The sequence below is a fragment of the Mauremys mutica genome, chromosome 9 (genome assembly GCF_020497125.1).
Source record: "Mauremys mutica isolate MM-2020 ecotype Southern chromosome 9, ASM2049712v1, whole genome shotgun sequence".
Taxonomy (NCBI): Eukaryota; Metazoa; Chordata; order Testudines; family Geoemydidae; genus Mauremys; species Mauremys mutica.
In genome coordinates this window covers 4,735,061-4,760,165 of record NC_059080.1, presented here as the reverse complement: position 1 = coordinate 4,760,165, position 25,105 = coordinate 4,735,061, and the positions used below count along the sequence as shown (strand labels likewise).

Below are 25,105 nucleotides of genomic sequence, written 5' to 3'. Positions count from 1 at the left end.
AAAAACAAGGCAGGAATCTAAATGTGTTGTACAGGAACTGCGAAAGTCAAGAGACTAAAAAATGTGACTGAGATGGACTCTGTATGTCCAGAATAACACCAGCATTCTTCAAGGTATCTCCAGGGCACAGACAAGTCAACAAGACAAAACATAAGGATCACTCACAAAATATTTGTATATTTCCATATGTATGTGTTTAATAAGCAATTATCTTCACTATTTCCCTTCTCAAAGCAGACCAAACAACAGTGTTTAAACACTATATTCTGTGAATCTAGTTTGGTGTAGCACATGGAAGCATTTCTCTGTTTTTCCCCCCAGTGCTATATTTTTTCTATATATGGTATACTAGAATTAACTGAAGTCTTTGAGAAACTAGCAAAGGCAGAGAGTCTGCCTTCGCTGTTAGAAAGACTTAGGACCAAATATAATTAGAAAAAAAAAGCACATTTCAAGAGCAGTTTAATGTATACAATGAGGGTGTAGGTGAATAGGTTTTATTTTAAAGAAACAGTCTTTATTTAAAGTACTTTGCTCTGTGGATCTTATAAACATTACCATATTTTTTCACAAATGTAAAATATATTATAGCTGTTTAGATTTAAAAGGCAATTCCCACTGGGTGATAAATATTTTAAAGAAAATATTAACCTACAAGAAAAGGGCAGCTCCGTGAGAACTAGTTTTTAAACATTCAGTTGTCAGTCCATATCCTTTCGGCCCAAGCTGACATTTTTCACTCAGCCTTCCTGTAATGGCAATAGGGCTACTCCGCAAGCCGTGGCGATTACAGATACTGTAACGGGCTGCTCCTCATGCTAACACCCCAAGAGTGCAGTTATCAATAATCACAACTGTGCATTAAAATAAAATTTACACATTTCAAAATATTGTTAATAGACTTCCCTATCTTAAAATGGCTTCCATTAACAGGACTTTGAATTATTTCAGCTGTGTGTTGATTAGGTTTAAGCAATTCACCACTTCAAGAGTGCAGCTCACAAACAACACAACCCATCAAGGGGTAGCGATAGTCGATAGGATTCATAGTGCAAATGAAAATCAGAATTGCACTAATTATTTGACATTTCAAAAACATAAATGAACAAGACAAGTTTCTTATACTGTACATGCAATAAGCTAGAGTGAGCATATGAAAATGAGGCTGGGACATTCTACACAGTTAGCTGATGTTCCAGACTTGAATCTGTTCAAAGATAGGACTCAGTAAATAAAATGTTGCAAAGCAATGTTGTTATAGCACTTGAACTATGCTCTCAAGCTTTGTATTTCTGTTTCCCAGTCTCACTAATCACACAAATATGCTGAAACAAAACAGAAAGCTCATGTTAGAAAACTAACATCTATGAGTAAAAGACTGAAGTTTCACACATTTATTCAATAATGCAATTCTGAGGGGAAAAAAGTGCACCACACATTTCCACGTTATTAATCACTAATTTAATGAGTTGATTTATATAGAATAATTTTAAAGTCTGTTTTTTGTATCAAAATGTTAATTCCCCCATATCCCACCTGATCCCTGCCAAGAGACTTGCGCCACCCAGAGAACAAGACTCAGGAATGGGCAGGAACTCAAGGGCAGTTCATTCTTTATTCCAGATTGTCCTTTTGTTGTTAATTGTGAAAAAACCTGGTAAGATGAGAAACCCTCCACTACAGCTGTTCCATTCTTTCCCATCTAGTCAATAAGGAGCATGTAAGGCTCCTTTCTCCAGAGCTAAGCAGAAGATCCATGTTGGTCTGACTAATGAGAGTTGAATGGCTGCTCTCCTGCTAACGTTTTCCCCTGGTCACTATATCACTAACAAAGTGATCAGGCTTGTACATGAAAGTACAGTTGAAGTAGGAAAAAACTGAATTATCCTATTTCCTCCTCCCTAGTTTTGAAAGAGTAAAAAGTATTAAGAAAAACATTACTTACATTCAAATCTCGAAAGTATTCATTATAATCAAGGGCATAGCCCACAACAAACTTGTCCGGCACTTCAAATCCAACAACTGAAAAGGACCATAATTCATCATTTTGTTAGACTTCATGTACCAGTGTTTAATAAAAATTTTTTTAAAAAAGCACTGTCATTTTAGCATATATATTTTAAAAAACCCAAATGTCCTTATTTGTTCTCCTCAAGCATCCTCAGTTTCTAAACTATTTTACAAATCTAATTTACTTTTCACTATCTAGTCCATTAACTTCATTCATTTCACTCATTTTAGAAATAAAAACAGACTAGTTAATTTCATGTTCTGGTTTTCATGCAGTAGCACAATGCTGCAATGTATAGTTTACAAATGTTTGCTCCAAATAAAAATCTATTTGTACTGAAATTCATGAATGCATTTCTACTAATTTAAGTTTTATTTTAAGTTTCATACACAAAAGTTACTTACTCTATAGTAACCATGGTCCTTCAAGGTGTGCTGGCCACATGGATTCCACTTCTGGTGCACATGCACCCTTTGCAGACAAGATCAGATTTTTTTTGAATAGCAGACTCTGCTGAGGCTATGCCTGTATCCCCGCACCCAAGGGCACAAAAGGCAGAGTGGGTCAAACCGTCCCTCAGTTCCTTCGCCAGGACAGAATACAGGTAATTACAGGATTCCATTGTGGTGGGGAAGAAGGGTGGGTCATGGAATACATGAAGTCAACTCATCTCAAAGAACCACAGTTACTGTACGGTGAGTAACCGTTTTTTCCTCCTCAGGCAACAGTCCACGTGGCAGTCCACTTCTTGTGACTCTCAAGCAGTGCCATGGTAAATAGGAAATGGGTGCTTGAATTGCATCTGAATACAGACTACTAGGCAACGCTGCCAAAGTGGGCATCGGATCTTGATGCCTCCACTTTGTAAAACCATAGACTTTTCCTGCACTACTTCCTACAAGGATCTCAAGAGTGTCTGCCATTCAGCGCAGAAATTCCTGGAACATCTTATGGTTGTCAGGCTGTGAAGAAGTAATGGGCACTACTGCCTTGTCTGGTAAGGACAAGGAGATAGCTGCGGTTCTTCATTGTCATGGTCCTGCTGCTGACAGCGTGAGACACCTGTGCCTTTGCACAGCCCTAGGGGATCTTGTAGCGGAGGGAGACGTAGCCTTAGAGAGAGCAGTAGAAGCTGGCTTTCTTGTTGCTTGTGCCCCAAGGGGCCCATGCAGAATCAGGAATGACCCTGGTAAGAGCGAAGGGCAAGGGGCTACAGGGGTGGGCACCATGGAGAATGCTCTTCCCTAGATCCCCTATGTTTGTGTGTGTGTGTAATAATAGGTCCTAGATGCCCTGTCTGACAAATAGGGATCATACAAACAGGACCATGGTAGGAGGGCAGAGGACGCCTCCCTGCTGTGCTCAGAAGCTGAGCAAGCGAGTACTTCTCTTCTAGATGTGGGGCTGCTTTAACAAGGTTCCCAGGGTGAGCTATGGGCTCTCCTCTTGCCAGGATCAAGAAAGTGCTTGGTACTGTAATGGCACTAGAGGTCAGCACCACAGAAGGCATTCGCACCACTGAAGACAGTAGTGGTGATTCAGGCTGAGCAGTCAGTCAGATCACTTGCTACCAAAACTGGCTTCAGTGTTCAGGTCAGTACTGAGAAGAGCTGTACCGCAGTCATCAGCACGGGAGTCATAGGTGCTGAGGCTGTCAGCACCAGGTGCACCGAGGTCAGTGCTGGGCGAAGCACAGAGCTCTGCTTGAGATGGTACTCTTGCTTGGTGACTGGTCTCTGTGATGGATGTCAGAGGGATTCCTTCTGGGCTATAACCTATCCTTTGAGGAAGCAGGCTGAGGTGATCTCCGCCTCCTTCTACTAGGTCCCTCTGAAGGGGACCTAGATCTGTGCTCTCTAGAGGAACCATGTTCTTCCCTAACCCCTCTCAGATGACTTAGCTACTTTGTTGGTCTTGGCTGACGCTTTCTTAGATCAGTGAGATCTAAGATCTGCAAGATGAAAGCTGTTCAGACCCAGCAGGGCCTTTTTTCTCCAGATACAAGGAGATTGTTCTAACCCAAGGCAAGTCTCTTGCCTTTTGTGTTCTTTTATGGAAAAATGGCAGATAATACACAATATACCAGATAAACCCCTCCCTGAGGCACAAAGACGCCCCAGGTGTCCATCGCAAAAGGGGCACATTTTGAAGTTGTGCTAGATCCCTGTATTTGATAAATCCCTAACTCAAAGAAGATTTTTTTGTTGCTTTGTTTGTCTTATAGTCCACAGGTATCAAATACTAGTACTAACTCCACTAAACTGTCACTACCCTGTCTATATTAATATGCTCATTATTGATAAGATAAATCAGGTTTTAGGTTGCACAGTATTCAAGAAAAGCAGAACCTATCTAGGGGTCTGGCTTATGGTTACAGGTACCAGGCAAGAACTGAGGAATGGTTGGATCCACTCTGCCCTATCCCAACAGACACTGCTGGCCAAAATAATCCAAACTTGTGTGCATCGGAAGTAATATCTATATGGCCAATCACTGGAAGAACCACCTGTATTTTGGACATACCTACTACACAATGTCCCTTTAACATAAAAAGTGTGTCAAAATAAGGTACATTCTGCCAACATATAGTGTAATGCACTAAATAATTCAAAGTACATTGCCCAAGAATCATCAGAAAAAAGTGAACTGGAGACAAACATTCCGAATATTCTTACAGTTTGACTATAACATTTCTATATACTTTGATAATGTGTTTCTTGGTTAATTTTAAAATATTTATTGATGATTGGCAGAAAGGGGTCACTTACAGTCAGGCCGATATCCCACACTTCGAGGAGTTCTTTTTACCAACAAGCTGTCAATTAAAACCAGTAGAAAATTGAAATATGGAAATCAGCAGCTACAAGGTGTTCAAAAAAACTAGATAGAGAATTAATTACTAAAAACCAAGCCAGTCTTGGACTTCACTGTCACTGAATGGATGTAACTGAAGGCAGAATTTCATCTATTAAATATATCCTGCATTTTCATCTCCTAGCACTCAATCACATTGATCGTATCAAGACTTCTGGTTGAATCACAAACAGTTGACAATCTAGCTAAAAGGACAAGAGTCAAACATGCGCCTGAGGCAGAGTGTAGAAAAGTCAGCCAGGAGTTATGGTAAAATTCAGTTCTGAAAAGTGATTCTGTAAACTGGCATAATGAGGCTCCATGTTCATTCTAAGAAACCTCAGGTACAATGCTCTGTTCACAAGAAAAGAGACAGCTTTTCTAGTTATCACACCTGCAAATTCAGCCTGTGAGCTGAGAGCCAAACGGGGTTCCTTCCTTCTTATGTACCATCACCAGTAAATAGAAGTTCTGCAGGCCAAACTGCGTCCACCTTTACAACAGTATGTCTTCAACAAGTTTGCACAGGTGCTCCTGATTATCCCTGTAAGTGGAATTTAATAAACATTCCTGTTGATGAGGCACACCGAGGCATGGAATCCAGCTCCCTCTTTCTCAGCAGTGGTGACTCTGCAGAGCTAACAGTATTGTCACTAAAGTCAGCAGATGTAACCGAATCCAAATAGGAGCAGATTTGCCAAGACAAGATAGTGCCATTTTTACTGTCACTTTTCAGAACAAAACTGCACTTTCCAGGAAGTAGAGAGAAAGGAGAACAGAGTGAGTGTTCTCAGACTTTTTGCCCATCACCATATATTGCGGTACTATTTCAGTGACTCAGGGTAGTCCCTGGACACTCCTACACCCACATAAAGGGCCATTGTGGTGTCTGGTGTTTAGCTGCAATTGTTTGGGGAAGGCTTGTGGGGAGAAAAGAAGAGAGGAAAGTCCCGTGTCTGATGGATGAACACTGGAGACAGCTCAAGCTGATTATGTACTCAAAAGTGTCACCTACTTAAGGGACGAGGCTCTCTCAGAAGAAGATGGAAGAAGAGGCCCTGCTAAGCCCCACTGCCTGGTATCATGATGCCTTTTGTCCTTTCTCTCAGGGATACTTGCCCTCTGGTCAACTTTTCACAAGCCTCTCTGTATTCCCCCATACACCTTTTCCTACCTGCAAGTCAGCCACATCCCTTAAGGGTGGAAGAGGATCTGCCATTGCCTATCAACATAACACTAAATCCCTTTGTATCTCTGAACCCAGCATTCAGTTGGGTTTCTGAAAACTTGTCAGCTTTCAGACTTTGTTGACATTTGAGGTTTATGGAAGTTTTGGCTGGATGACTTAATTTTTGAGGGCTGTTACCAATTTGGGATTTGACCAAGGAACCTCAAATCCAACTTGAGATGTGTTGGAATCTCTGCACAACATCTGCATCACACAGCAATGCAAAACACACAAACAGGCAAGTGTTTACAGGTATAAAATGTAAAACATCTTCACCTTTATGCCATCTCTGGTATTTGCATATTTATGGCTTAGATCTTTTGACAAATTTTCAGTATTACAAAAAGCTTTTTTCAGAGTTACATGATGTGACCAGAATGTAGTATACTATTACACTATATGTATATGACGTAAAATGTAATGGCAGGGCCCATAGGGGCCTTCTTAAAAGGGCTTATCAGGCACACTCTTCAAACTCTTCAATGTGTTGTCATGACCTCAGAGATAACAAACCAATAAGTCTGTAACCATCTCACCCTCGACATGTCACTCCAAGATTACCAGCAAAAGGGGCTACCTGAGACGCGTCTAACTGCCTGACTAGATGCCACCGCCACCCCCTCGTTATCTATAATTCCTATCAGTCAATATACCTTTATTGTGAAATGCATATAAGATTCAGTTTGACAATGAAAGAGAACAAGCGATCTGAAATGTAAAAACCATTAGGCTTGACAGCTACTTTGTTAGTAACACATTAAATTATCGTCAGTTTTGGTTGTTTAGTCATAAGTTTTTTAAACAAAAAAAGTCTTAAAAATATTTTGACTAAAAATTTAAAAATCCTAAAAAGTAAAACCCAGCAGATGATATGGCCAGATTATTCTCGGACATTTGATTGTTATAGCCGAATTACACACAGTTACTGCAGGCTAATGGCGATTTAAAAAATTGCTAACCAGGGTTCCAATTTTGCAATCAGATCCATGTGCACAGGTTTGCATCCAACAATATTAAAAAAACCCTTAAGATTAATGAGAAAGCCCAGAGCACAAACATTAGGAGGCTTTTAAAAAAAATCCTAGAGTAATCAAGATAAAGTGCATGCCCAACACACTCATACACACACATCCAGTCTGTACATCCTTCTTCACGACTAAATCTCTTAAGCAGTAGGAATACAAATGATAGAAAAGTGCTCCTCTCAATCTAAATAAATGCACCTTTTCACAATGAACAGACCCTATACTAGAGAAAGTGAGACCATGTACAATACCATGAAAGGTGTTTTCACCTTTGTGTCATGGGGAAAAATAAATTCCCTTCAAATATAAAAGCATTCTATAATTCTATTTCGCTATTTTTATAGTTCTTAAAAAAGTAATACATAATGCAAGCAGCCATAATCACAACTCACCTGACTACTTTCACCATCTTTGGATTGTACGGCTTCAGCAGAGACAGCAATGTTTTCATTGTTTTACCAGTGTCAATTATATCCTGATGATAAAAAAGCCACGTCAGAAAACTATATAAAAGTTGTTAAAGTAGCACTTCCAGATTCTAATCAAAGAGCCCCTGTCAGACTGAGTTGCGCTGACATGAAAATAAATTGTGAAGTGGAAATCAGGCTTTTCCTGCACATATAGGTGTTATTCCCTACTGTACTGTTGTGGCCATCCTTTATGTGTAATAGTTAATTTATATCAGCAATAACCATCTATTTCTATCATATTAATAACCATTGCAATGAAAGTGTTACCACTGAAGCATTGGAATCACTCTCCACTTCCTAATTTGGGTTGGATTAACACAAAGCCACAAAGTTCCTCCTAGAGGAACATTCTTCTATCTGGTCTGAAGTCTGGTGTACATAAAGAAGTAGGTGGCACTGAAAGGCAAAACTAATTGCTGCATCTTATCTTTATATAGCTTCCCCCTAAAAACCCCCATCCTACCTCAGGATTATGCCAGGTTGTATTTAACTGTTTGGCGCTTCAAATCATGGATATTAACACAAGTCTGAGCAAGGGCCATGGGTGTGCACACTAAATAGATCAATGCATGGACAAAGGTAACCAGGCCTAACTACCATGTCAGTAGCTTTTAAAGTCGAGAGAGAAATCAGCTACATCACTGACCTGCCAGTGTTTGACCCTGTGGTTACATGTGGCAGATCTCAGTTTTCTAGAGTCTTTTTTGCCAGCCACAGGAGGCGCCATATGAAAAATCAAGGTACTATCATACATAAGGAGATAAGTTATAGTAAAGTTATTTTTTTTGTTTGATTGATTGACAAGCAGAATGGTGATTTGTAACGGGGTTCGTATTTTATAAGAATCTGCCATGTAGAAGATATATGTCACTGAACAGATGAGAAACTAATTTATTTAGCTGCCTGGTACTCAAAAGACATACATTAATTAATCTGAAATGGGACCCATATAGAACTCAATATACTTGCCCTTCAGAAGTAAAATCCACTTCAAAAGAGACAATGATCACATATGTGACTGAAATGTTTGTGTGGAACAACAAGTAGGGAAGTAAAAATTGATGCACACATACTTTGGCAATGGGTGCACTAAAACAGAATATATAAATGACAGACTAGATCAGCCTTCTTGGATCAAAGCAGGATCCTGTGTAAAAACCCAGGATTCCAAGATAGGAACTTTGGTCTGACAAAAGGAAGTTCTCACTCCCTTGTGCCATAAAAGGATCAGTTTCAGGAAATGGCTCTTAAATGACAATCATCGTTTATTTAAGTGAAAAGAAGTTAATATGATTTTAGGTCTTAAAACACTGTTTGTGTACACAGGAAGTTGTTTATTTGTTTATTGCCACTGCTTCTCTATCCTAAGGTTAAAAAATAAGGCCCTACTTAATTTGCAATACTGCGGAAATTGCGGATCCCATAATATTAAGCTTCCACCGCAATTTTGCCAGCTGTCCGGGGCTGACAGTGGGAGCCCTGGTTGTCAGCCCTGAGCGGCTGGCAGTCCCGCTGTTAGCCTTGTGCATTAATGACTGTAATATAGTTGCAGCAATATATCTGATTATCAAAAAAAATAGCAGGCATAACATAATACTTGAATGTTTATATTGTTCCAGCAAATTTTTCTCAAACAAATAGGTCTTCTTTGGCTTTTCCAAATTCCTGCAATTAATAAAAGGTCCTTGATTTCTTTTCTGCGATTTTCCATGTCTTGTCTGCAACTCAGCTGCAATTATTTGATAATCGTCCCACAGTGCAAGTAGGGCTTTAGTTATAAACCTTGTTCAAGACCATTATCTGCAAATAAATCAATATTTGTTCCTGGGGGCATTCTGCACCAAAAAATTAAAAATTCTGCATACAATATTTAAAAATTCTGCAAATTTTATTTGTCAAAATAACACTACATAATAAACCAGTTTCAATTATTTTGGTAATTTATTTCAAAATACCTGTCAGCAAGTATGTCTGTAACAATACAGAAACATACAAAAATTCCCCCAGGAGGAGAGTGTTAGAAAAACCCTTACAATAACCCAGTTCCTGTTTCTCTATCCTACCCCCTCCCCCGCCCCGAGCCAGACACCCAATACCCCTGCTCCCCAGAGCCCGGCTGTAGCCCTTCCCCTCTCACCCCAGAGCCCAGCTGCGGGGCCTCCCCAGGCCCAGATACCCACTCTCTTCCATCCCAGAGCCCAACCAAGACATCCACCCCTCCAGGGATCCAGAGGGAGAAACAGCCTGATATGCAGTCCCAGGTTTGCATGGAGTTTCCTGCGCGCCGCGGTGTCCTTCCCTCAGGGCATGCTGGGAACGGCAGCGGTGTCAGAAACTCTTCAACTCCCTGCCCCTCCCTCTGGCAGTATCTTCTATGTGTGAGCTGGGCTCTGTGGGGTCCAGCAGCACCCAGAGGCGGCCAGCAGCACCGCAACCCATTTCTGTAGGGGAAAGGAAATTCTGTGCGCACAACATTAATTTCTGCAAAATTCTGCATTGCGCAGTGGCGCAGAATTCCCCCAGGAGTAAATATTGACTGGATAGAACAAGCCTCCGTCCATCAATGAAAGGAGGTATCAATATAAGAATTGATTTATCTTAACAGCTAGGAAGTCAGATTAAATTATATTCTGCATATTAATGTCCAGTGGTGCATGATGCGCAGTAGGTGAGACTCTTTATGCAACAAAAGTTTATTTTTTATTTTTAGTATAAAAATGATGCGTGGAAACATCAGGCACTGTTGAGTGCTTTATATATTTTCAGATATTCCTAATAAGAATCTTTTATCTATAACTATTGCAGTTTAAATTCTTGTCTGTGCATTAACAAAGTGACAGAGATCCTTAATTTCACTTTGTTCAAGTTCCTTTAGTATATAAACCAGTATGATTAAATAGGATCCCAGCAAATTGAAAGTAACAATAGACATGGACATTCTATCCCTGCAGCTAAGTAAGATGAGATGGGGCCAACCTGGGAATTCAGATCCGGACTTCACACACTCCTAACTTTGAGGGTATGTGGGTCAGCTCATTATGAAAATTAGGGGCCATTTGCAAAATTCAGGCCTAGATTCAGGTTTCACAGCTCGATGAAATATAGAGGTGTTCACATTCAGGACAATCTCCTGTTAAAATGTTATCACAAATCACACATTACAGAAATCAAAGTGAAACATAATACTTACTTCTACAATCAAGACGTTCTAGTGTGGGGGGGAAATAAAAAAAAATCCATGAATATTTAGTTGGCGATTATGTTGATTTCATTTCTGTTAAATTACTTATATTATCAATGCAGTGAAATATGCTTATGTCACCATTTACAGAATTTCACATTCTCAATAGCTGAAAACTAGAAAAAAAAATCTGTAATATTATTACACCCAATTCAAAGATATTATGCAACACTGCAAATTCTATTTAGTTAACATTTCTGAAGTGCTGGCAAGAAGATTCTCATTGATAACTGTCTATTGACACATGCAGAATACTAACCGGTCTGTAGAATTCTTAGACTTTGAAAAACAGCATTATAAGTATGCAAAGTTAGATCAAAATATAAGAACCTACACATTTTTGCGCGCTTTTAATGAAATATTCATCATTAAAATGGCATCACACTTTTCAAGGGTTTAGGATTCTGGCATTAATATCTCCTCTATTTTGAAACTTTGCATGCATTTTCATTTACAACACACACATGCCTTGACGACTGATTTGGTTATATGTCTAATTCAGGGGTTGGCAACCTGCGGCACGCGTGCCAAACATGGCACGCAAGCCGATTTTGAGCGGCACGCAGCCACCTGCCGCAGTCCTGGCCCTGAGCCCCACTCAGCTCCCACCGCTCTCCCCTGCGGGGGCAGGAGGCAGAAGGTTGGTTCTGCAGCAACCAAGCTCCCCCCTCTCCCCCGCTTCTTCCCGCAGAGTGGTGCTTTCCAGCCCCCCCCCCTCTCCGTCCCTGCGCCAATCAGCCGATGGCCCTAGCGAGGGGGAGGAGGGAAGAGCAGCAGCCTGCAGGCAGTTCCCTAGAGGGGACAGAGAGAGGCAGGGACGGGGCCTTGGGGAAGGGGGTGGAACAGGGCACATCCCTTCCAGCCCCCTGCCCTGAGAGCACCCCTACGAGCCGAGCACCCCAGCCCTCTGCCCTGACCCTCCCCCCACTGTCTTCTGTCCTACACCCCCCACCCCTCTGCCCTGCAGCCCCCCCACACACTCAGCTTTCTGCCCTGCAGCCCCCCAGCCCTCTGCACTGACCCTTGAACCCCCCCTCACACACAGCCTTCTGCCCTGCACCTCCCACACCCCCAGCCTTCTGCCCTGAACCCCCACACTCAGCCTTCTGCCCTGAACCCCCCCACGCCCCCAGCCTTCTGCCCTGCACCTCCCACACTCAGCTTTCTGCCCTGCAGCCCCCATGCCCCCCAGCCCTCTGCCCTGACCCTTGAACCCCCCCACACACTCAGCCTTCTGCCCTGCACCCCCCACACCCCCAGCCTTCTGCCCTGCACCTCCCACACCCCCAGCCTTCTGCCCTGAACCCCCACACTCAGCTTTCTGCCCTGCAGCCCCCATGCCCCCCAGCCCTCTGCCCTGACCCTTGAACCCCCCCCACAGCCTTCTGCCCTGCACCCTCCACATCCCCCAGCTGTCTGCCCTGAACCCCGCCCACCCCAACACATACCCAGCCTTCTGCTCTGCATCGCCACAGCCCCATCCCTCTGCCCTGAACCCCCCCACATACCCAGCCCTCTGTCCTGCACTCCCACAGCCCCATCCCTCTGCCCTGACCCCCCCCCCACAGCCTTCTGCCATGCACTTCCCCCATCCCCAGCCCTCTGCCCTGACCCTTGACCCCCCCCACACCCAGCCTTCTGCCCTGACCCCTGAAACCTCCCCATCCAGGTCTAGGGTCCCGGCCGCAGGCCCTGCTCAGCCCGCTGCCGGCCTAGGTGAACAGAACCCCAGGCTGGCAGCAAGCTGAGCAGGCTGGCAGCGTAAGATCAGCATTTTAATTTAATTTTAAATAACGCTTCTTAAACATTTTGAAAACCTTGTTTACTTTACATACAATAGTTTAGTTATATAATATAGACTTACAGAAAGAGACCTTATAAAAATGTTAAAATGTATTACCGGCACGCAAAACCTTAAATTAGAGTGAATAAATGAAGACTCGGCACACCACTTCTGAAAGGTTGCCGACCCCTGGTCTAGTTGTAGGGGAAAAAATGTGTTTTGACACTCAGAATATTTTAACCTTTTTGGCATTCCACTAATTTGCCAGTTCATTTTTAAATATGAAATTTTGTAGATGATTAAATCCATACACTTTCTGGGTACTAAAAAACACTTTAAAAGACTGCTATTGCAAACATGGAATAACTGCTTTATAAATGCAAAATTATGGAACTGTTGTGACAACAATAATGCTAACGCCTCATGATTTCACAACTAGATATTGCATATTGTCATGGTAACAGCTTCACAATAGGTAGTGCACAGTATCCTGCTATGGAGTATACCATGAAGAGGATACTAGTTTTAATCCAGCTACAGTATCAGAGAGTCTGTGTTGATGTAAAATTAATTAATTATGTAATTAATATGGAGATATTCCTATCTCACAGAGCTGGAAGGGACCCTGAAAGGTCATCGAGTCCAGTCTCCTGCCTTCACAGCAGGACTAAGTACCATACCTGACAGATTTTGCCCCAGATCCCTAAATGGCCCCCTCAAGGATTGAACTCACAACCCTGGGTTTAGCAGGCCAATGCTCAAACCACTGAGCTATCCCTGGAAAACTGCTAGACAATACTCTCTGTCAAAGCCAGAAAACACAGAACTAACTGCCCTTGCAACAAGCCATAACATAAAACAATTATACAGTGGTAACCTTTGGAATGCCATAACCTTAAGTTAGATCATTAGACTAGTACTATATGAACATAGCTTTATTTTTAACACTTATCTTGAACAATTTAGTTAGAAAAATGATGCAGAGTAGCTTAAATAGGTGTTATTTATTTCTTTTGTTTCACACTAAAAGACATACCTTTCCAGTCAAGGTTGAGAGGTCATCCCCACCAATTACTTTTATCTCTCCAGTTGACTCCTCGTTCTAGTTAAAAAGGGGAAAAAACAAAGTATTGGTGTGATTAGAAGTAATTAAAATAGCTAAACATCTAATTGACTATCCAAAGTTGCAAGAGATGGTATTATCCAGTGAATATTATCACACAGAACTATAGCACTTTCAGAGAGAGCATCTATGAGCATCTCTCCACTAACTAGAGAATTACAAGTCACTCTGACATTTAAATTAACGTTTCTGATCAAATAGAATATATAAAGTAATAGAAATGGACCCACGGCTTTGTCACTCAAGGTTATGGCTTTATGGTAAGTATGAGTGAGGGTAGGTGAATGTGTGTGTTGTGCTAGGAGAGTTGTGTGGATGGTGAATGAAAGATGTGGGCTATGGTGACAAACTGTGTGGGTTTGGGGTTATCATGTATGGTGGTTGTGTTAGTTTGTGTCTTGGGGGTTGTACTGGGAGAGTGATGTGAGTGGCAAATGAGGGCTGTGTTTGTCTGAAGTTATTGTGTATGCTGGTTGTGGTGTTGTGTGGGTGTGTGTGTTGATTTGTGTCTGTGGGACTGTGCTTAGTGATTTGTGTTCATTTGTATGGATGGCAATTGGGCACAAGGGTGTGGCAGTTGGGCCAGGTAATCCATCATCTGTGCAAGCTCCCTCATATAACGAATTAAATAGTTGCATGCAAATAAGCTGTAAGAGTAAGGTGATTGGTTGAGTTACCTCTGGTATCACAATGGTCTAGGACTCTGATACCTGCCTTACTGTAGCTGTACGGTGTGTGGGTGTGATTTGTAAAGTCAAAATACTGTATCTGAGAACTTAAAAGTTGGACAATAACAGATCACAAAACCCAGTGATGATTCAAACTGGTGATATTCTGAACAAAAGGGTTCTCAGCCATGCTTGTAGCTACTTCCATCACTTCACATCGACTCAGATATTTTAGGCTGTGGAGTGACAGGGTGACATTCCTAGCACCTTCTTATATAGATGTCTAGCAGGAGAATTCATGTGAAACTATGAACATGCATTGTCCATCACACTATAAAATAGGGATTCACGTGGTCAGGTAGGGGTTAAACTGAGTACACCAAAATAAATGAGAAAAAGTACTTTAATTCCTAAGCTGCATTCTGCCACAAAGGTCTGATGATTTAGATTTTAAATGGCAAGACTTTATTTGTAAAGTATTATTCTTAAAGACTAAAGAATTCAAGTTGGTAACCAGGCCAAACCACAAGGGTGGAGACTAGGTATCAAACAATAATTACAACCACAAGTAGTTACAGTGTTTAACATCAGATCCTAGCAATGAAAACTCCAATGGGAGTTTTGCTTTCTGTAATGAGGCAGAGTGGCCTCATTCCAGCACAGAGGGGGTTAACTCACTCTGTTGGGCTCAGCTAACTCCACCCTTTCCATCTGACAAGAAGTGCAGGGGCGGGGCAGGGCCCTGCCTGCAGCTCAGTTGGAGCCCGACATTCTTCTGAACTGCCAGCGGAACCCACAATTGGCTGTGGCAGGTGACGAACCTCTGCAGCCAGCTTGGAGGGAAGGCAAGCCACTGCCCCAGGAGACTGAGAAACCCAACGAGGGAGCGGAGACCTGGCCGCCTGACAAGGAGACTGGGAACCATGCCCCAGCAGCCGTGGAACATCCCCACCAGACACTGGTGGGAAGTAGCCGAAGGAAAAGAGATACTGGTCCGGCTGTGTTGCTGGGAGGGCCTGGGCTGGGACCTGGCCATCAAAGGGGGCGCCCTGGGCTCTGAGATGCAGCAATGTTACACTTTCATTGAAACAGTTAATATATTGTTAATAGTGATTTAACCGTAACACTGGCTATTGCCATACTAATAAATTACTGAAACAAAATGCCATACAACTGAACCTCAAACTACAAAAAGAACATACAACCCAACATGAAAACTGGCAGGTGCTCAAGAATGAACTTTGAATTTCATTTTAGGCATCCAACTGACTTTGATCACCTTCAGTTTTCCAGCAGCCAGCATTAAGTATGTGTTATTCCCATTACCGTGCAGACTACAAAAACAGACTTGCCATCATAACCCATGACTGGGGGGAGGAGGGAGAGGATGGATAAGGGAACTGAAATAGTAAACATGGACTTCCCTTTTTACTATAGTTTTTCAATAGCTTAAAGAGTTCTTACTTACAATTCATCCATCAAAAGAGTATTTGAAAGGTGTAAACCCAAAGGAGGGAAAGTAATTATTTAGGGGACGCACAATGGGTTATATAACTAGAAGTACTGGGATGAAGTTAAGAATGGAGATTATTTGAAAAACTTTCTGACACTAAGATCTGTTAGGCTCTGGAATATTCTCCACAAAAATATTGCAAGTTCAATAGCTGGGGATGTGAGAAATGTGACTGGATGATCTAATAGAATCATCCATCTCTAATTTTTAGGACACAGCCTCAAGCCAAGTAAGAACAGAAATCAGGGCTTTGGAGCGGAGCCTGGAGCTGGAGCGCAGAGCCGCTCCAGAGCAGTGGAGCTGCAGATTTCAAATTGGCAGTATTGGTACCTATAGTTTCAAACTATAAACCAATTTCCAGTCTTCTCCAGTGTTAAGAACTTTGTTATTTAATAATTAAAACAAAGAGTTTTCATTTCACATAAGGACACTATTTGTGACAGTAGTAGCAGCCAGGGCCCAGTGATGGACACTGAATCAGTTTCAATATTGATTTAACATTCAGAAGAGATTTACTCTTTAAGACTGTCCCCAGACTCCACTCCTGCCATTGCCAAATGATAGCAGTATTTTACATGATGGAGGTCACTAGCTAATGGCTCAGAAATAACTTTAACATAATTTTAAACAATTTAAAGTACATGTGCTGTAAAATACTTATCAAGAAGTGTTTTTCAGAACAATGCACTAAGCAGATTGCATTCAGTTTTAAAGCCATTTTAATCTCCAAGATGAAACTCTGACAGTTTTCCTAAAACACTGACTAGTGGTAACGGTAACACCCCTCCCGCCGTTCCTCCCCGGTAACACCCCTCCCGCCTTTCCTCCCTCCCCCCGAAACATCTAGTGTTTTTGGCTCTTCTTCATGACTATGCAACTTTTTTTTAATGTCTAAATTTAGATAAAGAAGGTTTATGGGAAGTGACTTTTGCCAGCGCAGCACAAAATAAACAGTCCGTTAGAAAGGAAGAGTTCTTATTTTGTTCATAAATGCTGTCTTTCCATCCCAGGATGGCATGCCAGCTCATTCTGGAAGCATTCATTTGTAAAAACTGTGAAAGCAGAAGTTGCAAGTGAAGTTTAATTGGGATCACATTATGTTCTTTCTATTCCAACATTCAGTAGCTGTATATTTCTATACACTGAAACAGTCAATGAGACATATAAGAAAGTTATCTCACAATTCCAGAATAGTTATACAAGGTTCAGCTGTCTCGCCTAGCTAATCATGGCACTTCTGATTCCTTTTTTCCAGATTATAAAATCTGTATAATGAGGAAGGCTGTGTGATCTAATAATTGTATCCAAGGCCTCGGTGTCAAGGGACCGGGGTTCAACCCGCAACTCTGCACTAGTTTGTTATGCGACCATGGGGAAGTTAGAGAGCCACATGCCTCAGTTTCCCCATCAAAATATGGATAGTATTTATTCATTTTTGTATTTGAAATCACTGGAAAAAAGCACTCTAAGTCCTGAGTAGTGGCAGCATTAATAACAGAAAGTCTAGTCAAGCAGTTCCATGGATGTCTGTGTTAGGACAATCTTCTCCAGTCCACAGTGTTTTAATCTAAAGACCCTAGCACTGGATACTAATCACCATCTTACAGTGCCTGCAGAAGTAAAATGCTAGTAAATTTTGTATTAATCCTGTGCATCAGTGACCAGACTTCCGCACTGATACAGAGCAGGACATCATTTTTTGTATGGTTGCCTGATAACCCCCACCCCTGTCCCCACCCCATTCCACAAAGAACCAACACCCCAAGAAAGCATTCTGTTTAGAAAGCTTCCCATACAGGATATTCTCTATACTTCTCTTCCCTTATTCTTTATTACTAAGAAAATCTGCATAAAAATAAGATCTTTATTTATTTAAAATTCCTCTTGATGCTTTCCCCCTCTTAATGTCAAAGGACTGATATAGCAGAGGACTAAAATTCTGGAGTGGAATAAGCAGAAGGAGCAGAGATACTAAAGAAATTGATGTAAATATGTCTAATAAACTAGGAAAGTGAAATACAGAAAACACACTACATAAAACCAACCATCTTTCAACAGAAGTTTTCCCAAGTGGTGTTACTGACTCTCACTTTTTCAACTGCAATCTTGTTTTTTAAACAAACCACAGAAATGAATTGAAAATATCCCTTGGACTAAGTGTAAAATATATAGGGTTTGTTGGTTTTTTTGCTCAGAAGAGCAGAGAATCATTATTTCTTCTTCTTTTATATGTCCTTCTGTAACTCCGTCAATTCAAGGAAATTAATCATCATAGGCCGAGTGTGTGTGTACAGTCCTGTTGGTGGCGGTGGGAGAGCTAAAATCTTTCAATGGGCACTGGGAGAAAAGCCTATAAAAGCAGTTTGTACACTACTTCATTCATTAAGGGGCAGGGTGATAAGGAGGCCCATCCCCCACTTTCCCCAACCATGCCTCTCCTTTGCTTCATTGGCTGTAGCAGTCCACCATGTCTCATGTTCAGTGAGCGCAAATGCCCTGCCTAATGTTCTGGCAGCCCCCTGCATGTGTGCACAAGTTGGAGGAGGGGGGCAGCGTGCTCTCTCACCCAACTATACAACCGCATGGAGCAAATCCAGAATCAAGCACTTATATCTGGCTTTTTTTTAAATGAGATTTTAACGGACAATACCACATCAGTGTACAAGTTCATAAAGTCCTTCCAGTGTCAGAACTCCTAATGTTGCAGTTTCATCTCTGGTTTCATGGTCTAATCAAATGAATGACAAAGTTATGTTTTCAATTTAATAAGCTACATGGATTTTTTTCTTCTTGTTTACTGGAATGGACTCTCATCCACGATAAATAGTTTGGACTACTAATTGGTTCGTTGGACACAGAGCTAACAGAAAAACCTCCTGAAATAATTTATTTTTAAAATGATTTTCGGAGTTTCATCATTTTATGATTTTATTTCCACACTAATTGCAGTGGAGTCAACCCAAAAAGCACTTTTTAAATTTATTTTGAAGAAACAAAACCAGCCTTTTGCTAAGTCAGAAAACATCTAGCATTTGTGGATGTAGACTACTTCCTTAGACCTATGTAGTTTAGTTTTATGCTTTCTAAGGTTTAAACATAACCTTGTGCAGTGCTGCAGTCTCCATTTTCTTATAAACTTAAATGCTTAAATGTCAATAGAAAAACAGTCTTTAAAAAAACAATAATCATCTACAGCTGGTCTCTACAGGGTAGAATGCCCTTCACCAGCAATTGATTGCAAATTAAGCCTTATGAGCCTAACGTTTTTCCAAAGCTAAAAATGCTACTAGGTTTAGTTCTATTGGTTGATTCGGGTAACTAAAAGATGGGTAGGTAATGTTGTGGCTCTCAGTATATTCAGTGCAAATCAATGGATATCAGATGTAAATATTTTTGTATTTTTCTAATGTTCCCTATCCAGTCAGTAGAGTCCTAGCCATATAAAACTTTCCGTAAACGATGCCATAACTTGAAGAAAAATTATGTTATAACCACGGCTCTGGATTTTGGATAGCAGCAGGGTGGGGGAGAAGGAAGTTGGATAGCTGGGTGTTACATAAGGAGTCACTTAGCTCTGGAAGATTTTCGCAAGCTGGTGTGTTGGAGACAAGGGGGTTGTACATAATGGAACATATTTTGTAGCAAGATATGTGAACAAGTAGCCACATGACCTCATTTTTTTAAACTTTCCTCCACCTTCCTTCCTATTTCCCCACTGTCACCATGTTACAATATGTTTAAAGAGACTGAATCCGTAGCTTTAAACACACACAATACCTAGCACGTTTAGGCAATAATAATAGATTTAAAACCACCTTTGTTTAATAACTTCAAGTTAATCAATTTTATACAAAGTCATGCTGTGTCAGCAGATATACTTACACAATAGCTCTTCAACCTGATGAAGTCCACAGTCATAGGGATAGATTTGTCACTGTTTCTATTCAGTGCTTTGATATAATCCAGTAAGTCAGCAAAAAACTTATAGCCACCCTTCAATACACAGAGGGCTACAATATGATGCTCCCCCATGCTCTTCATAATGTCTCGTGCCAATCTTTCTGTCCTGTAGAAAGAAAAAAGTTACTACTACTCTTCTGTTTGTTTTTTAACTACAGCAGCAGCATTTGGTATTGGCGCCAACAGGGGAAATACACACACACCAAATTGGAAAACATCTTCCTTGCTCAAGGTAATACTTGCAATACCGCTTCACAGCCGATTTTACTGTTTACTGGTCAGCAAGGCTTTTCTCACTTTTCAAGGTTAATGTAACAATAACACTGCCAAACTTCCTCAATTTCATAGGTTACCATAGCCAAAGCTAATCTTAATCAATTACTGGATGGCTGCCAGAGATGTGAAGCAGACACTGTTTTGTTTTGTTTTTTAAGTAAGATAGGTTTGGTTTCTCAGACACAGAGCAGTATAAACTTATTTCCTAATACACCTAGCAGATACAGCAAGTCCTAGACAAATCAGGAAATATCAAGATATTTCTCAGATTTTAAACTAGTTCTTTATAGCCAGGTTAAAACACTAGAGAGAAAGACTTTACATTAACTCCAAAAGCAAGGACAATACAAAGAAACCAGATCACATAAATGATACCTTCTTTGAAAAATTACTGCTAAAAGTAATGTAATCTTCATTCCTAATTTGTCTTCTAATTTGTTTTGGAAAGTGCTCTGTATATTTACAGCACACCATCCAGCAACACACTTCCTAGGAAAAGATTATAAATTCAGCACTTCATTTAATAAAATATTACTCAAACAACATGTATTTTATCTGGATTTTATTTCATATTGGAAGCCCATCAGTAGTTAATGTTAATGCTGGAGACAGATATAAAAAAAAATCCAGTCAAGTCATTGAGAATTCAAAACCACAATGCATACTGTAGGTGCATCCCTATCTTCACTTCAGTCTTTTAAATCAGAAAGATCTTTTCAGAACTACAAAACTACTTATTTAAAGATGGGAATGGGAAATAGATAACAATGCAGTACTCACTGAAACAAAATGCTTCATAATTATACTACCCCCTTCTCTGATCGGATGCAAGATACAAACTTCATGAGCTCGCCATGGATTTCAGGAAGTACAGAAATGAAGAACTAGTATTTTGCATTTCACAGCAAGGAGGAGAATGGAGGATGTTAAGTCTGCCTACAATACTAACTTGACAAAAGATCTGAGACAACAAATGTCTTCAATAACTTACGTTCATGACGTTAGATTTATCTTCTGATGAAATTCAGGAGGCTATAACACTTCCAATTTTCAGTCTAAACTAATGTGATAAACATAATGTGCCTTTTACTTAATTCTTTAGACTGCAAAGGGCCCTAGAACTATTCTGAAAGAGGTCATGTACTATATATATTGTATAGGTTCTCTTGATAGCTATGCTGTAGTTTTGAAACAGACGACAATAGCAAATGTGCCAATTCCTAGGGTCTGCCATAAGAAAGTAATTTAAATATTTCTTAGTGTTTGCACGTCTCTCTAGAAAGGAACATGTGGGTCCCAGTTAAAGGTCTTACATGTGGTCCTGCACTTACACCATCTCCACCACCAGAAATCAAGAGAGCTACAATTCTCTTAACATGTTATGACTGTTACGAATAGAAACATTTTAAAAACTATGATTTTCACTTAATCAGTTGCTGTAGTGTATTATCTGAAGTCAAACTAACCTGTCCATAATAAGCCCGTGAGGAATATAGACTTTTTCCAAATCATCTACATAATGTTTAGGTATGCAGAACAAGTCCAGGTCATAACCCTTTTCATCATCACCAATCTAATAAAAGAAATATAGAAGATGAGATTGGGTACAATGCATAAATCCTTGCAGAAAAAAAACATGATCTAGAACTATTCAGGCACTACAATGATCTGGATAATTTTATCCTTCCCTCACCAAAAAGACACCAATATATTGAACACAATGCAATGTATAGGTTAGTAGTTATCATCTATGGTGCGTAAGAGTCTCCTCAAATACTGCATGAGTAGTTACTTAATAAAACATCAAACACGGGGAGACATTTATTTAAAATTCTAGCAAAGTTCTCTGGATCAGAGACTAGGAAATGAAACTATACCGCAATTTGGGTCTTAATTCCCTGCAAACCCAAAATCATACCTTTTTGAAAAAAAATTCTTCATTTCTAACAAGTTCAGTATTTCAACTATATAAGCAACAGATCAAGCACTCTTTATAACATGGGCAGCTTCCAAATCCGTACATTACCAAGTCACACCAAATACAAGACTCAACTTCTAATATACACAAATCAGCTTTACGAATATGACTAGTTATGCTTACACAGAGAAAAAGTTTGACAAGTTTCTAAGGTTCTGCAGGTTCTCAGCGTCTCTCAGGATCAGACCCTAAAGCCCCAATTTAACAAACTGTTTTGCACAGGCAAACTGTTGTATGGTATTGATTAGGATTTGGGATTAGTATATGTATATCATTAGACCAGACATTGCATTTAGGTTCAGGATATATCCTTATATATCCATCAAGATCTGGGCTTTCATGCATCTTGATGTTAATAAGGTACAGTTTATTATCGCCTCATTTTTGTTTTCACAGTTTAACACCATTATATGTAAAGCATAGGTAGGAGCCTACTGAGAAAACTGAATCCTATTGCTGGTAATTCAACAGTGTATGCATTTGCAGGGTCCATCTTCAGTACTGTTATTCCTATGGAATACCCAATATCTTTTCAATGCCAGATCAAGCTGCAAGTTTTTGCTGTGCTATCATTTAAGGATCATTTCACACAGGAATTTGTATTAGTACAGCTTATAAACTACTAGAATTTGTATGACTAACCTGTACACCAGACTCAACATGTAGTTACTGGCTTACAGATCTCTGGAAACATTAGTGAGCCTATCAAGTAGTGAGATAGCTCTCTGAAAACCTACAGACTTTTCCTAGGTTTCAACCCTTGAATTATATTTAACAACTTATTTGACAACCCCCCCTTTTTTTTTTGTATTCAGAGAAAGAATGGGTCTTTCCTACAATTTTAGGATGTGGATTCATAGCAAATTATGTACAATTGTGGGGGAGGAGTGGTCACAACCCCTACGGTTAAGCAGAATTTTAAAGCATGGAACAAAATAAAAGCGGCAAATTACTTTAGTCATCCATGGACACCAGTGGTTGTCGTTTTTTAAGAATCTGTAATATCCTGAGCAGAAATACATTCCCAACAGACAAGATACTCCTAGAGCCCCTTCAAAATAAAGTTATTCTTTTCTAACTATATTATATCATTGTAAGTAGCACACCACCCTCCAGCATATTATACCAATATATGTTAGTTTCCATATTACAAACAGAGAGGGACACCCGAAGTTATTTCACTGGATACTTTGGGAAGGAAAGCAGAGTCTGACTATCCTCAGGAGGAAGAAGAACAGGAGTACTTGTGGCACCTTAAAGACTAACAAATTTATTTTAGCATGAGCTTTCGTGAGCTACAGCTCAGGAGGTTACTCTCCCGTGGGCTTTTTTTAAGGTCTCTAGCAAAACACTTGTCTGTAATGGAAAACAGGGCATTCCTCATGTCAGTGCAGGTTACCGCCATCGCGGGGTCCCTTTCCCCCCACCAGCCCCAGAGCCCCCCTATCTCCGGGGTCCCCCCCCAGACACTCTCCATCTCCGGGGTCCCTTCCCCCCCAGCGGCCACAGAGCATCACCCCCCATATCTCCGGGGCCCCTTTTCCACCCCAGAGCCCCCGGGCCCCATTCCCCCCAGGGGCCCCCCCAGTCTCCGGGGCCCTTCCCACGGCTCCGGGGAGGCACTGGGCAGCCGCCCGGTGGCCGCGGTCCTGCCGCACTCACCACGATGTAGGGGCTGGAGGCCGCCATTGAGCTCGGCTCTGCTGCGCCAGCTGCGTGGGGCCGGGGCGGGCGCGGGCCGCGTCGCTCCAGGGAGGGGCCCCGGCGCCGCTTCCCGCCTCCTTCCTCCGCCGGGGGCCAAAGGAGGGGCCGCGCGCCGCCCCCCCGGGTAACGCCCCCCCCCGGGGTCACCCCACCCCACAACAGGTAAGTCCCCCCCAGGGGTTAACCCACGCCGGGTATTGTGTAATGTCCCCCCCCCCACACACACAGGGGTCACCCCATCCTGGGTATTGGTATTGGGTAATGTCCCCCCCCCCTCTCTCTCTCTCTCACACACACACACACACACAGGGGTCACCCCACCCCAGGGAATGGCCCTACCTACACACACACACACACACGGGTCACCCCACTCCTCTTTGGGTGATGATGTCCCCCCCTCCCCACACGGAGGAGTCACCCCACCCCCATGCTGGGCAGTGGTCCCCCACACGGAGGGGTCACCGCACTCCCATGCTGGGTAATGGCCCCCACACGGAGGGGTCACTGCACTCCCATGCTGGGTAATGGCCCCCCACACACACACACAGGGGTCACCCCACCCCATGCCAGGTAACAGTCCCCCACACGGAGGGATCACCCTACTCCCACCCCTGGTAATGCCCCCCCCCCACAGAGGGCTAGCCCCACTGGGTAATGGCCACTCATGGAGGGCACCCCTACACCCACCAGATAGTGGCCCCCCACATGAAGGGTACATCCCTACCCCCACACTGAGTAATGCCCCACCATGGAGGGGTCACCCCACCCCCTCATGCAATACCCCCCCAGAGGGGCATCCCCTCACCAGGTAATTCTCCCTCCCAGAGGGGTTACACACCCCACTGACACTATGGGAGGTACCTGACTTGCACATTCCACATGTGCAGGGGGAGAGTTCCACCAGTGTTAGCAATGCTGGGAGCCCTAACATAGGCTACTAGCTGCTGACACTGTTTTAGTCACTGGTGAGTAGCCCAGCTTGGAGCAGTGTTACATGCCACTAAAATGGTGATAGCAGCCCAGCTGCACTAGAAGATCTCCCACTGTTGCTAACACCCTAATGTAGACACAATCATATCTTTTTCACGTAAAGGCAGAAGCGTTATTGTCTGAGGCTTGGTCTACAGTTAAAACCTATATTGGCATAACAGTAAGGGCTGCGGGGAAAACATCTTTCCTGGTTTACATTAAAGGTTTGTATCTGCAGCTACACTTGCTACTGGCCACTAGTGGCTGAAATGGGTCCTAATTCCTAGTGTAGACAAGGCATTG

At 41.9% G+C, this 25,105-nt stretch overlaps 1 protein-coding gene across 1 annotated transcript; it reads right to left on the bottom strand.

The window, feature by feature from the left end:
• Positions 1-171: 171 nt before the first annotated feature.
• Positions 172-23,938, bottom strand: HPRT1 (hypoxanthine phosphoribosyltransferase 1). The gene is made up of 9 exons (XM_045030901.1): positions 23,792-23,938; positions 21,618-21,724; positions 19,798-19,981; positions 13,648-13,713; positions 10,778-10,795; positions 7,510-7,592; positions 4,780-4,826; positions 1,946-2,022; positions 172-1,325 (listed from the first exon to the last, which is right to left on the bottom strand). Exons 1-9 carry the CDS (start codon positions 23,816-23,818, stop codon positions 1,278-1,280), a joined length of 657 nt encoding a protein of 218 aa, XP_044886836.1. The 5' UTR covers positions 23,819-23,938; the 3' UTR covers positions 172-1,277.
• Positions 23,939-25,105: the final 1,167 nt, after the last annotated feature.

Excerpts from the sequence above, each read along its gene's own strand:
- HPRT1 (XM_045030901.1), bottom strand. The coding sequence starts at position 23,818 with ATGGCGGCCTCCAGCCCCTACATCGTG. Across the intron at positions 21,725-23,791 it reads CCTCCAGCCCCTACATCGTG|ATTGGTGATGATGAAAAGGG; the intron begins GTGAGTGCGGCA and ends TTCTTTTATTAG. Across the intron at positions 2,023-4,779 it reads TGTGGGATATCGGCCTGACT|TTGTTGGATTTGAAGTGCCG; the intron begins GTAAGTGACCCC and ends GGTCCTTTTCAG.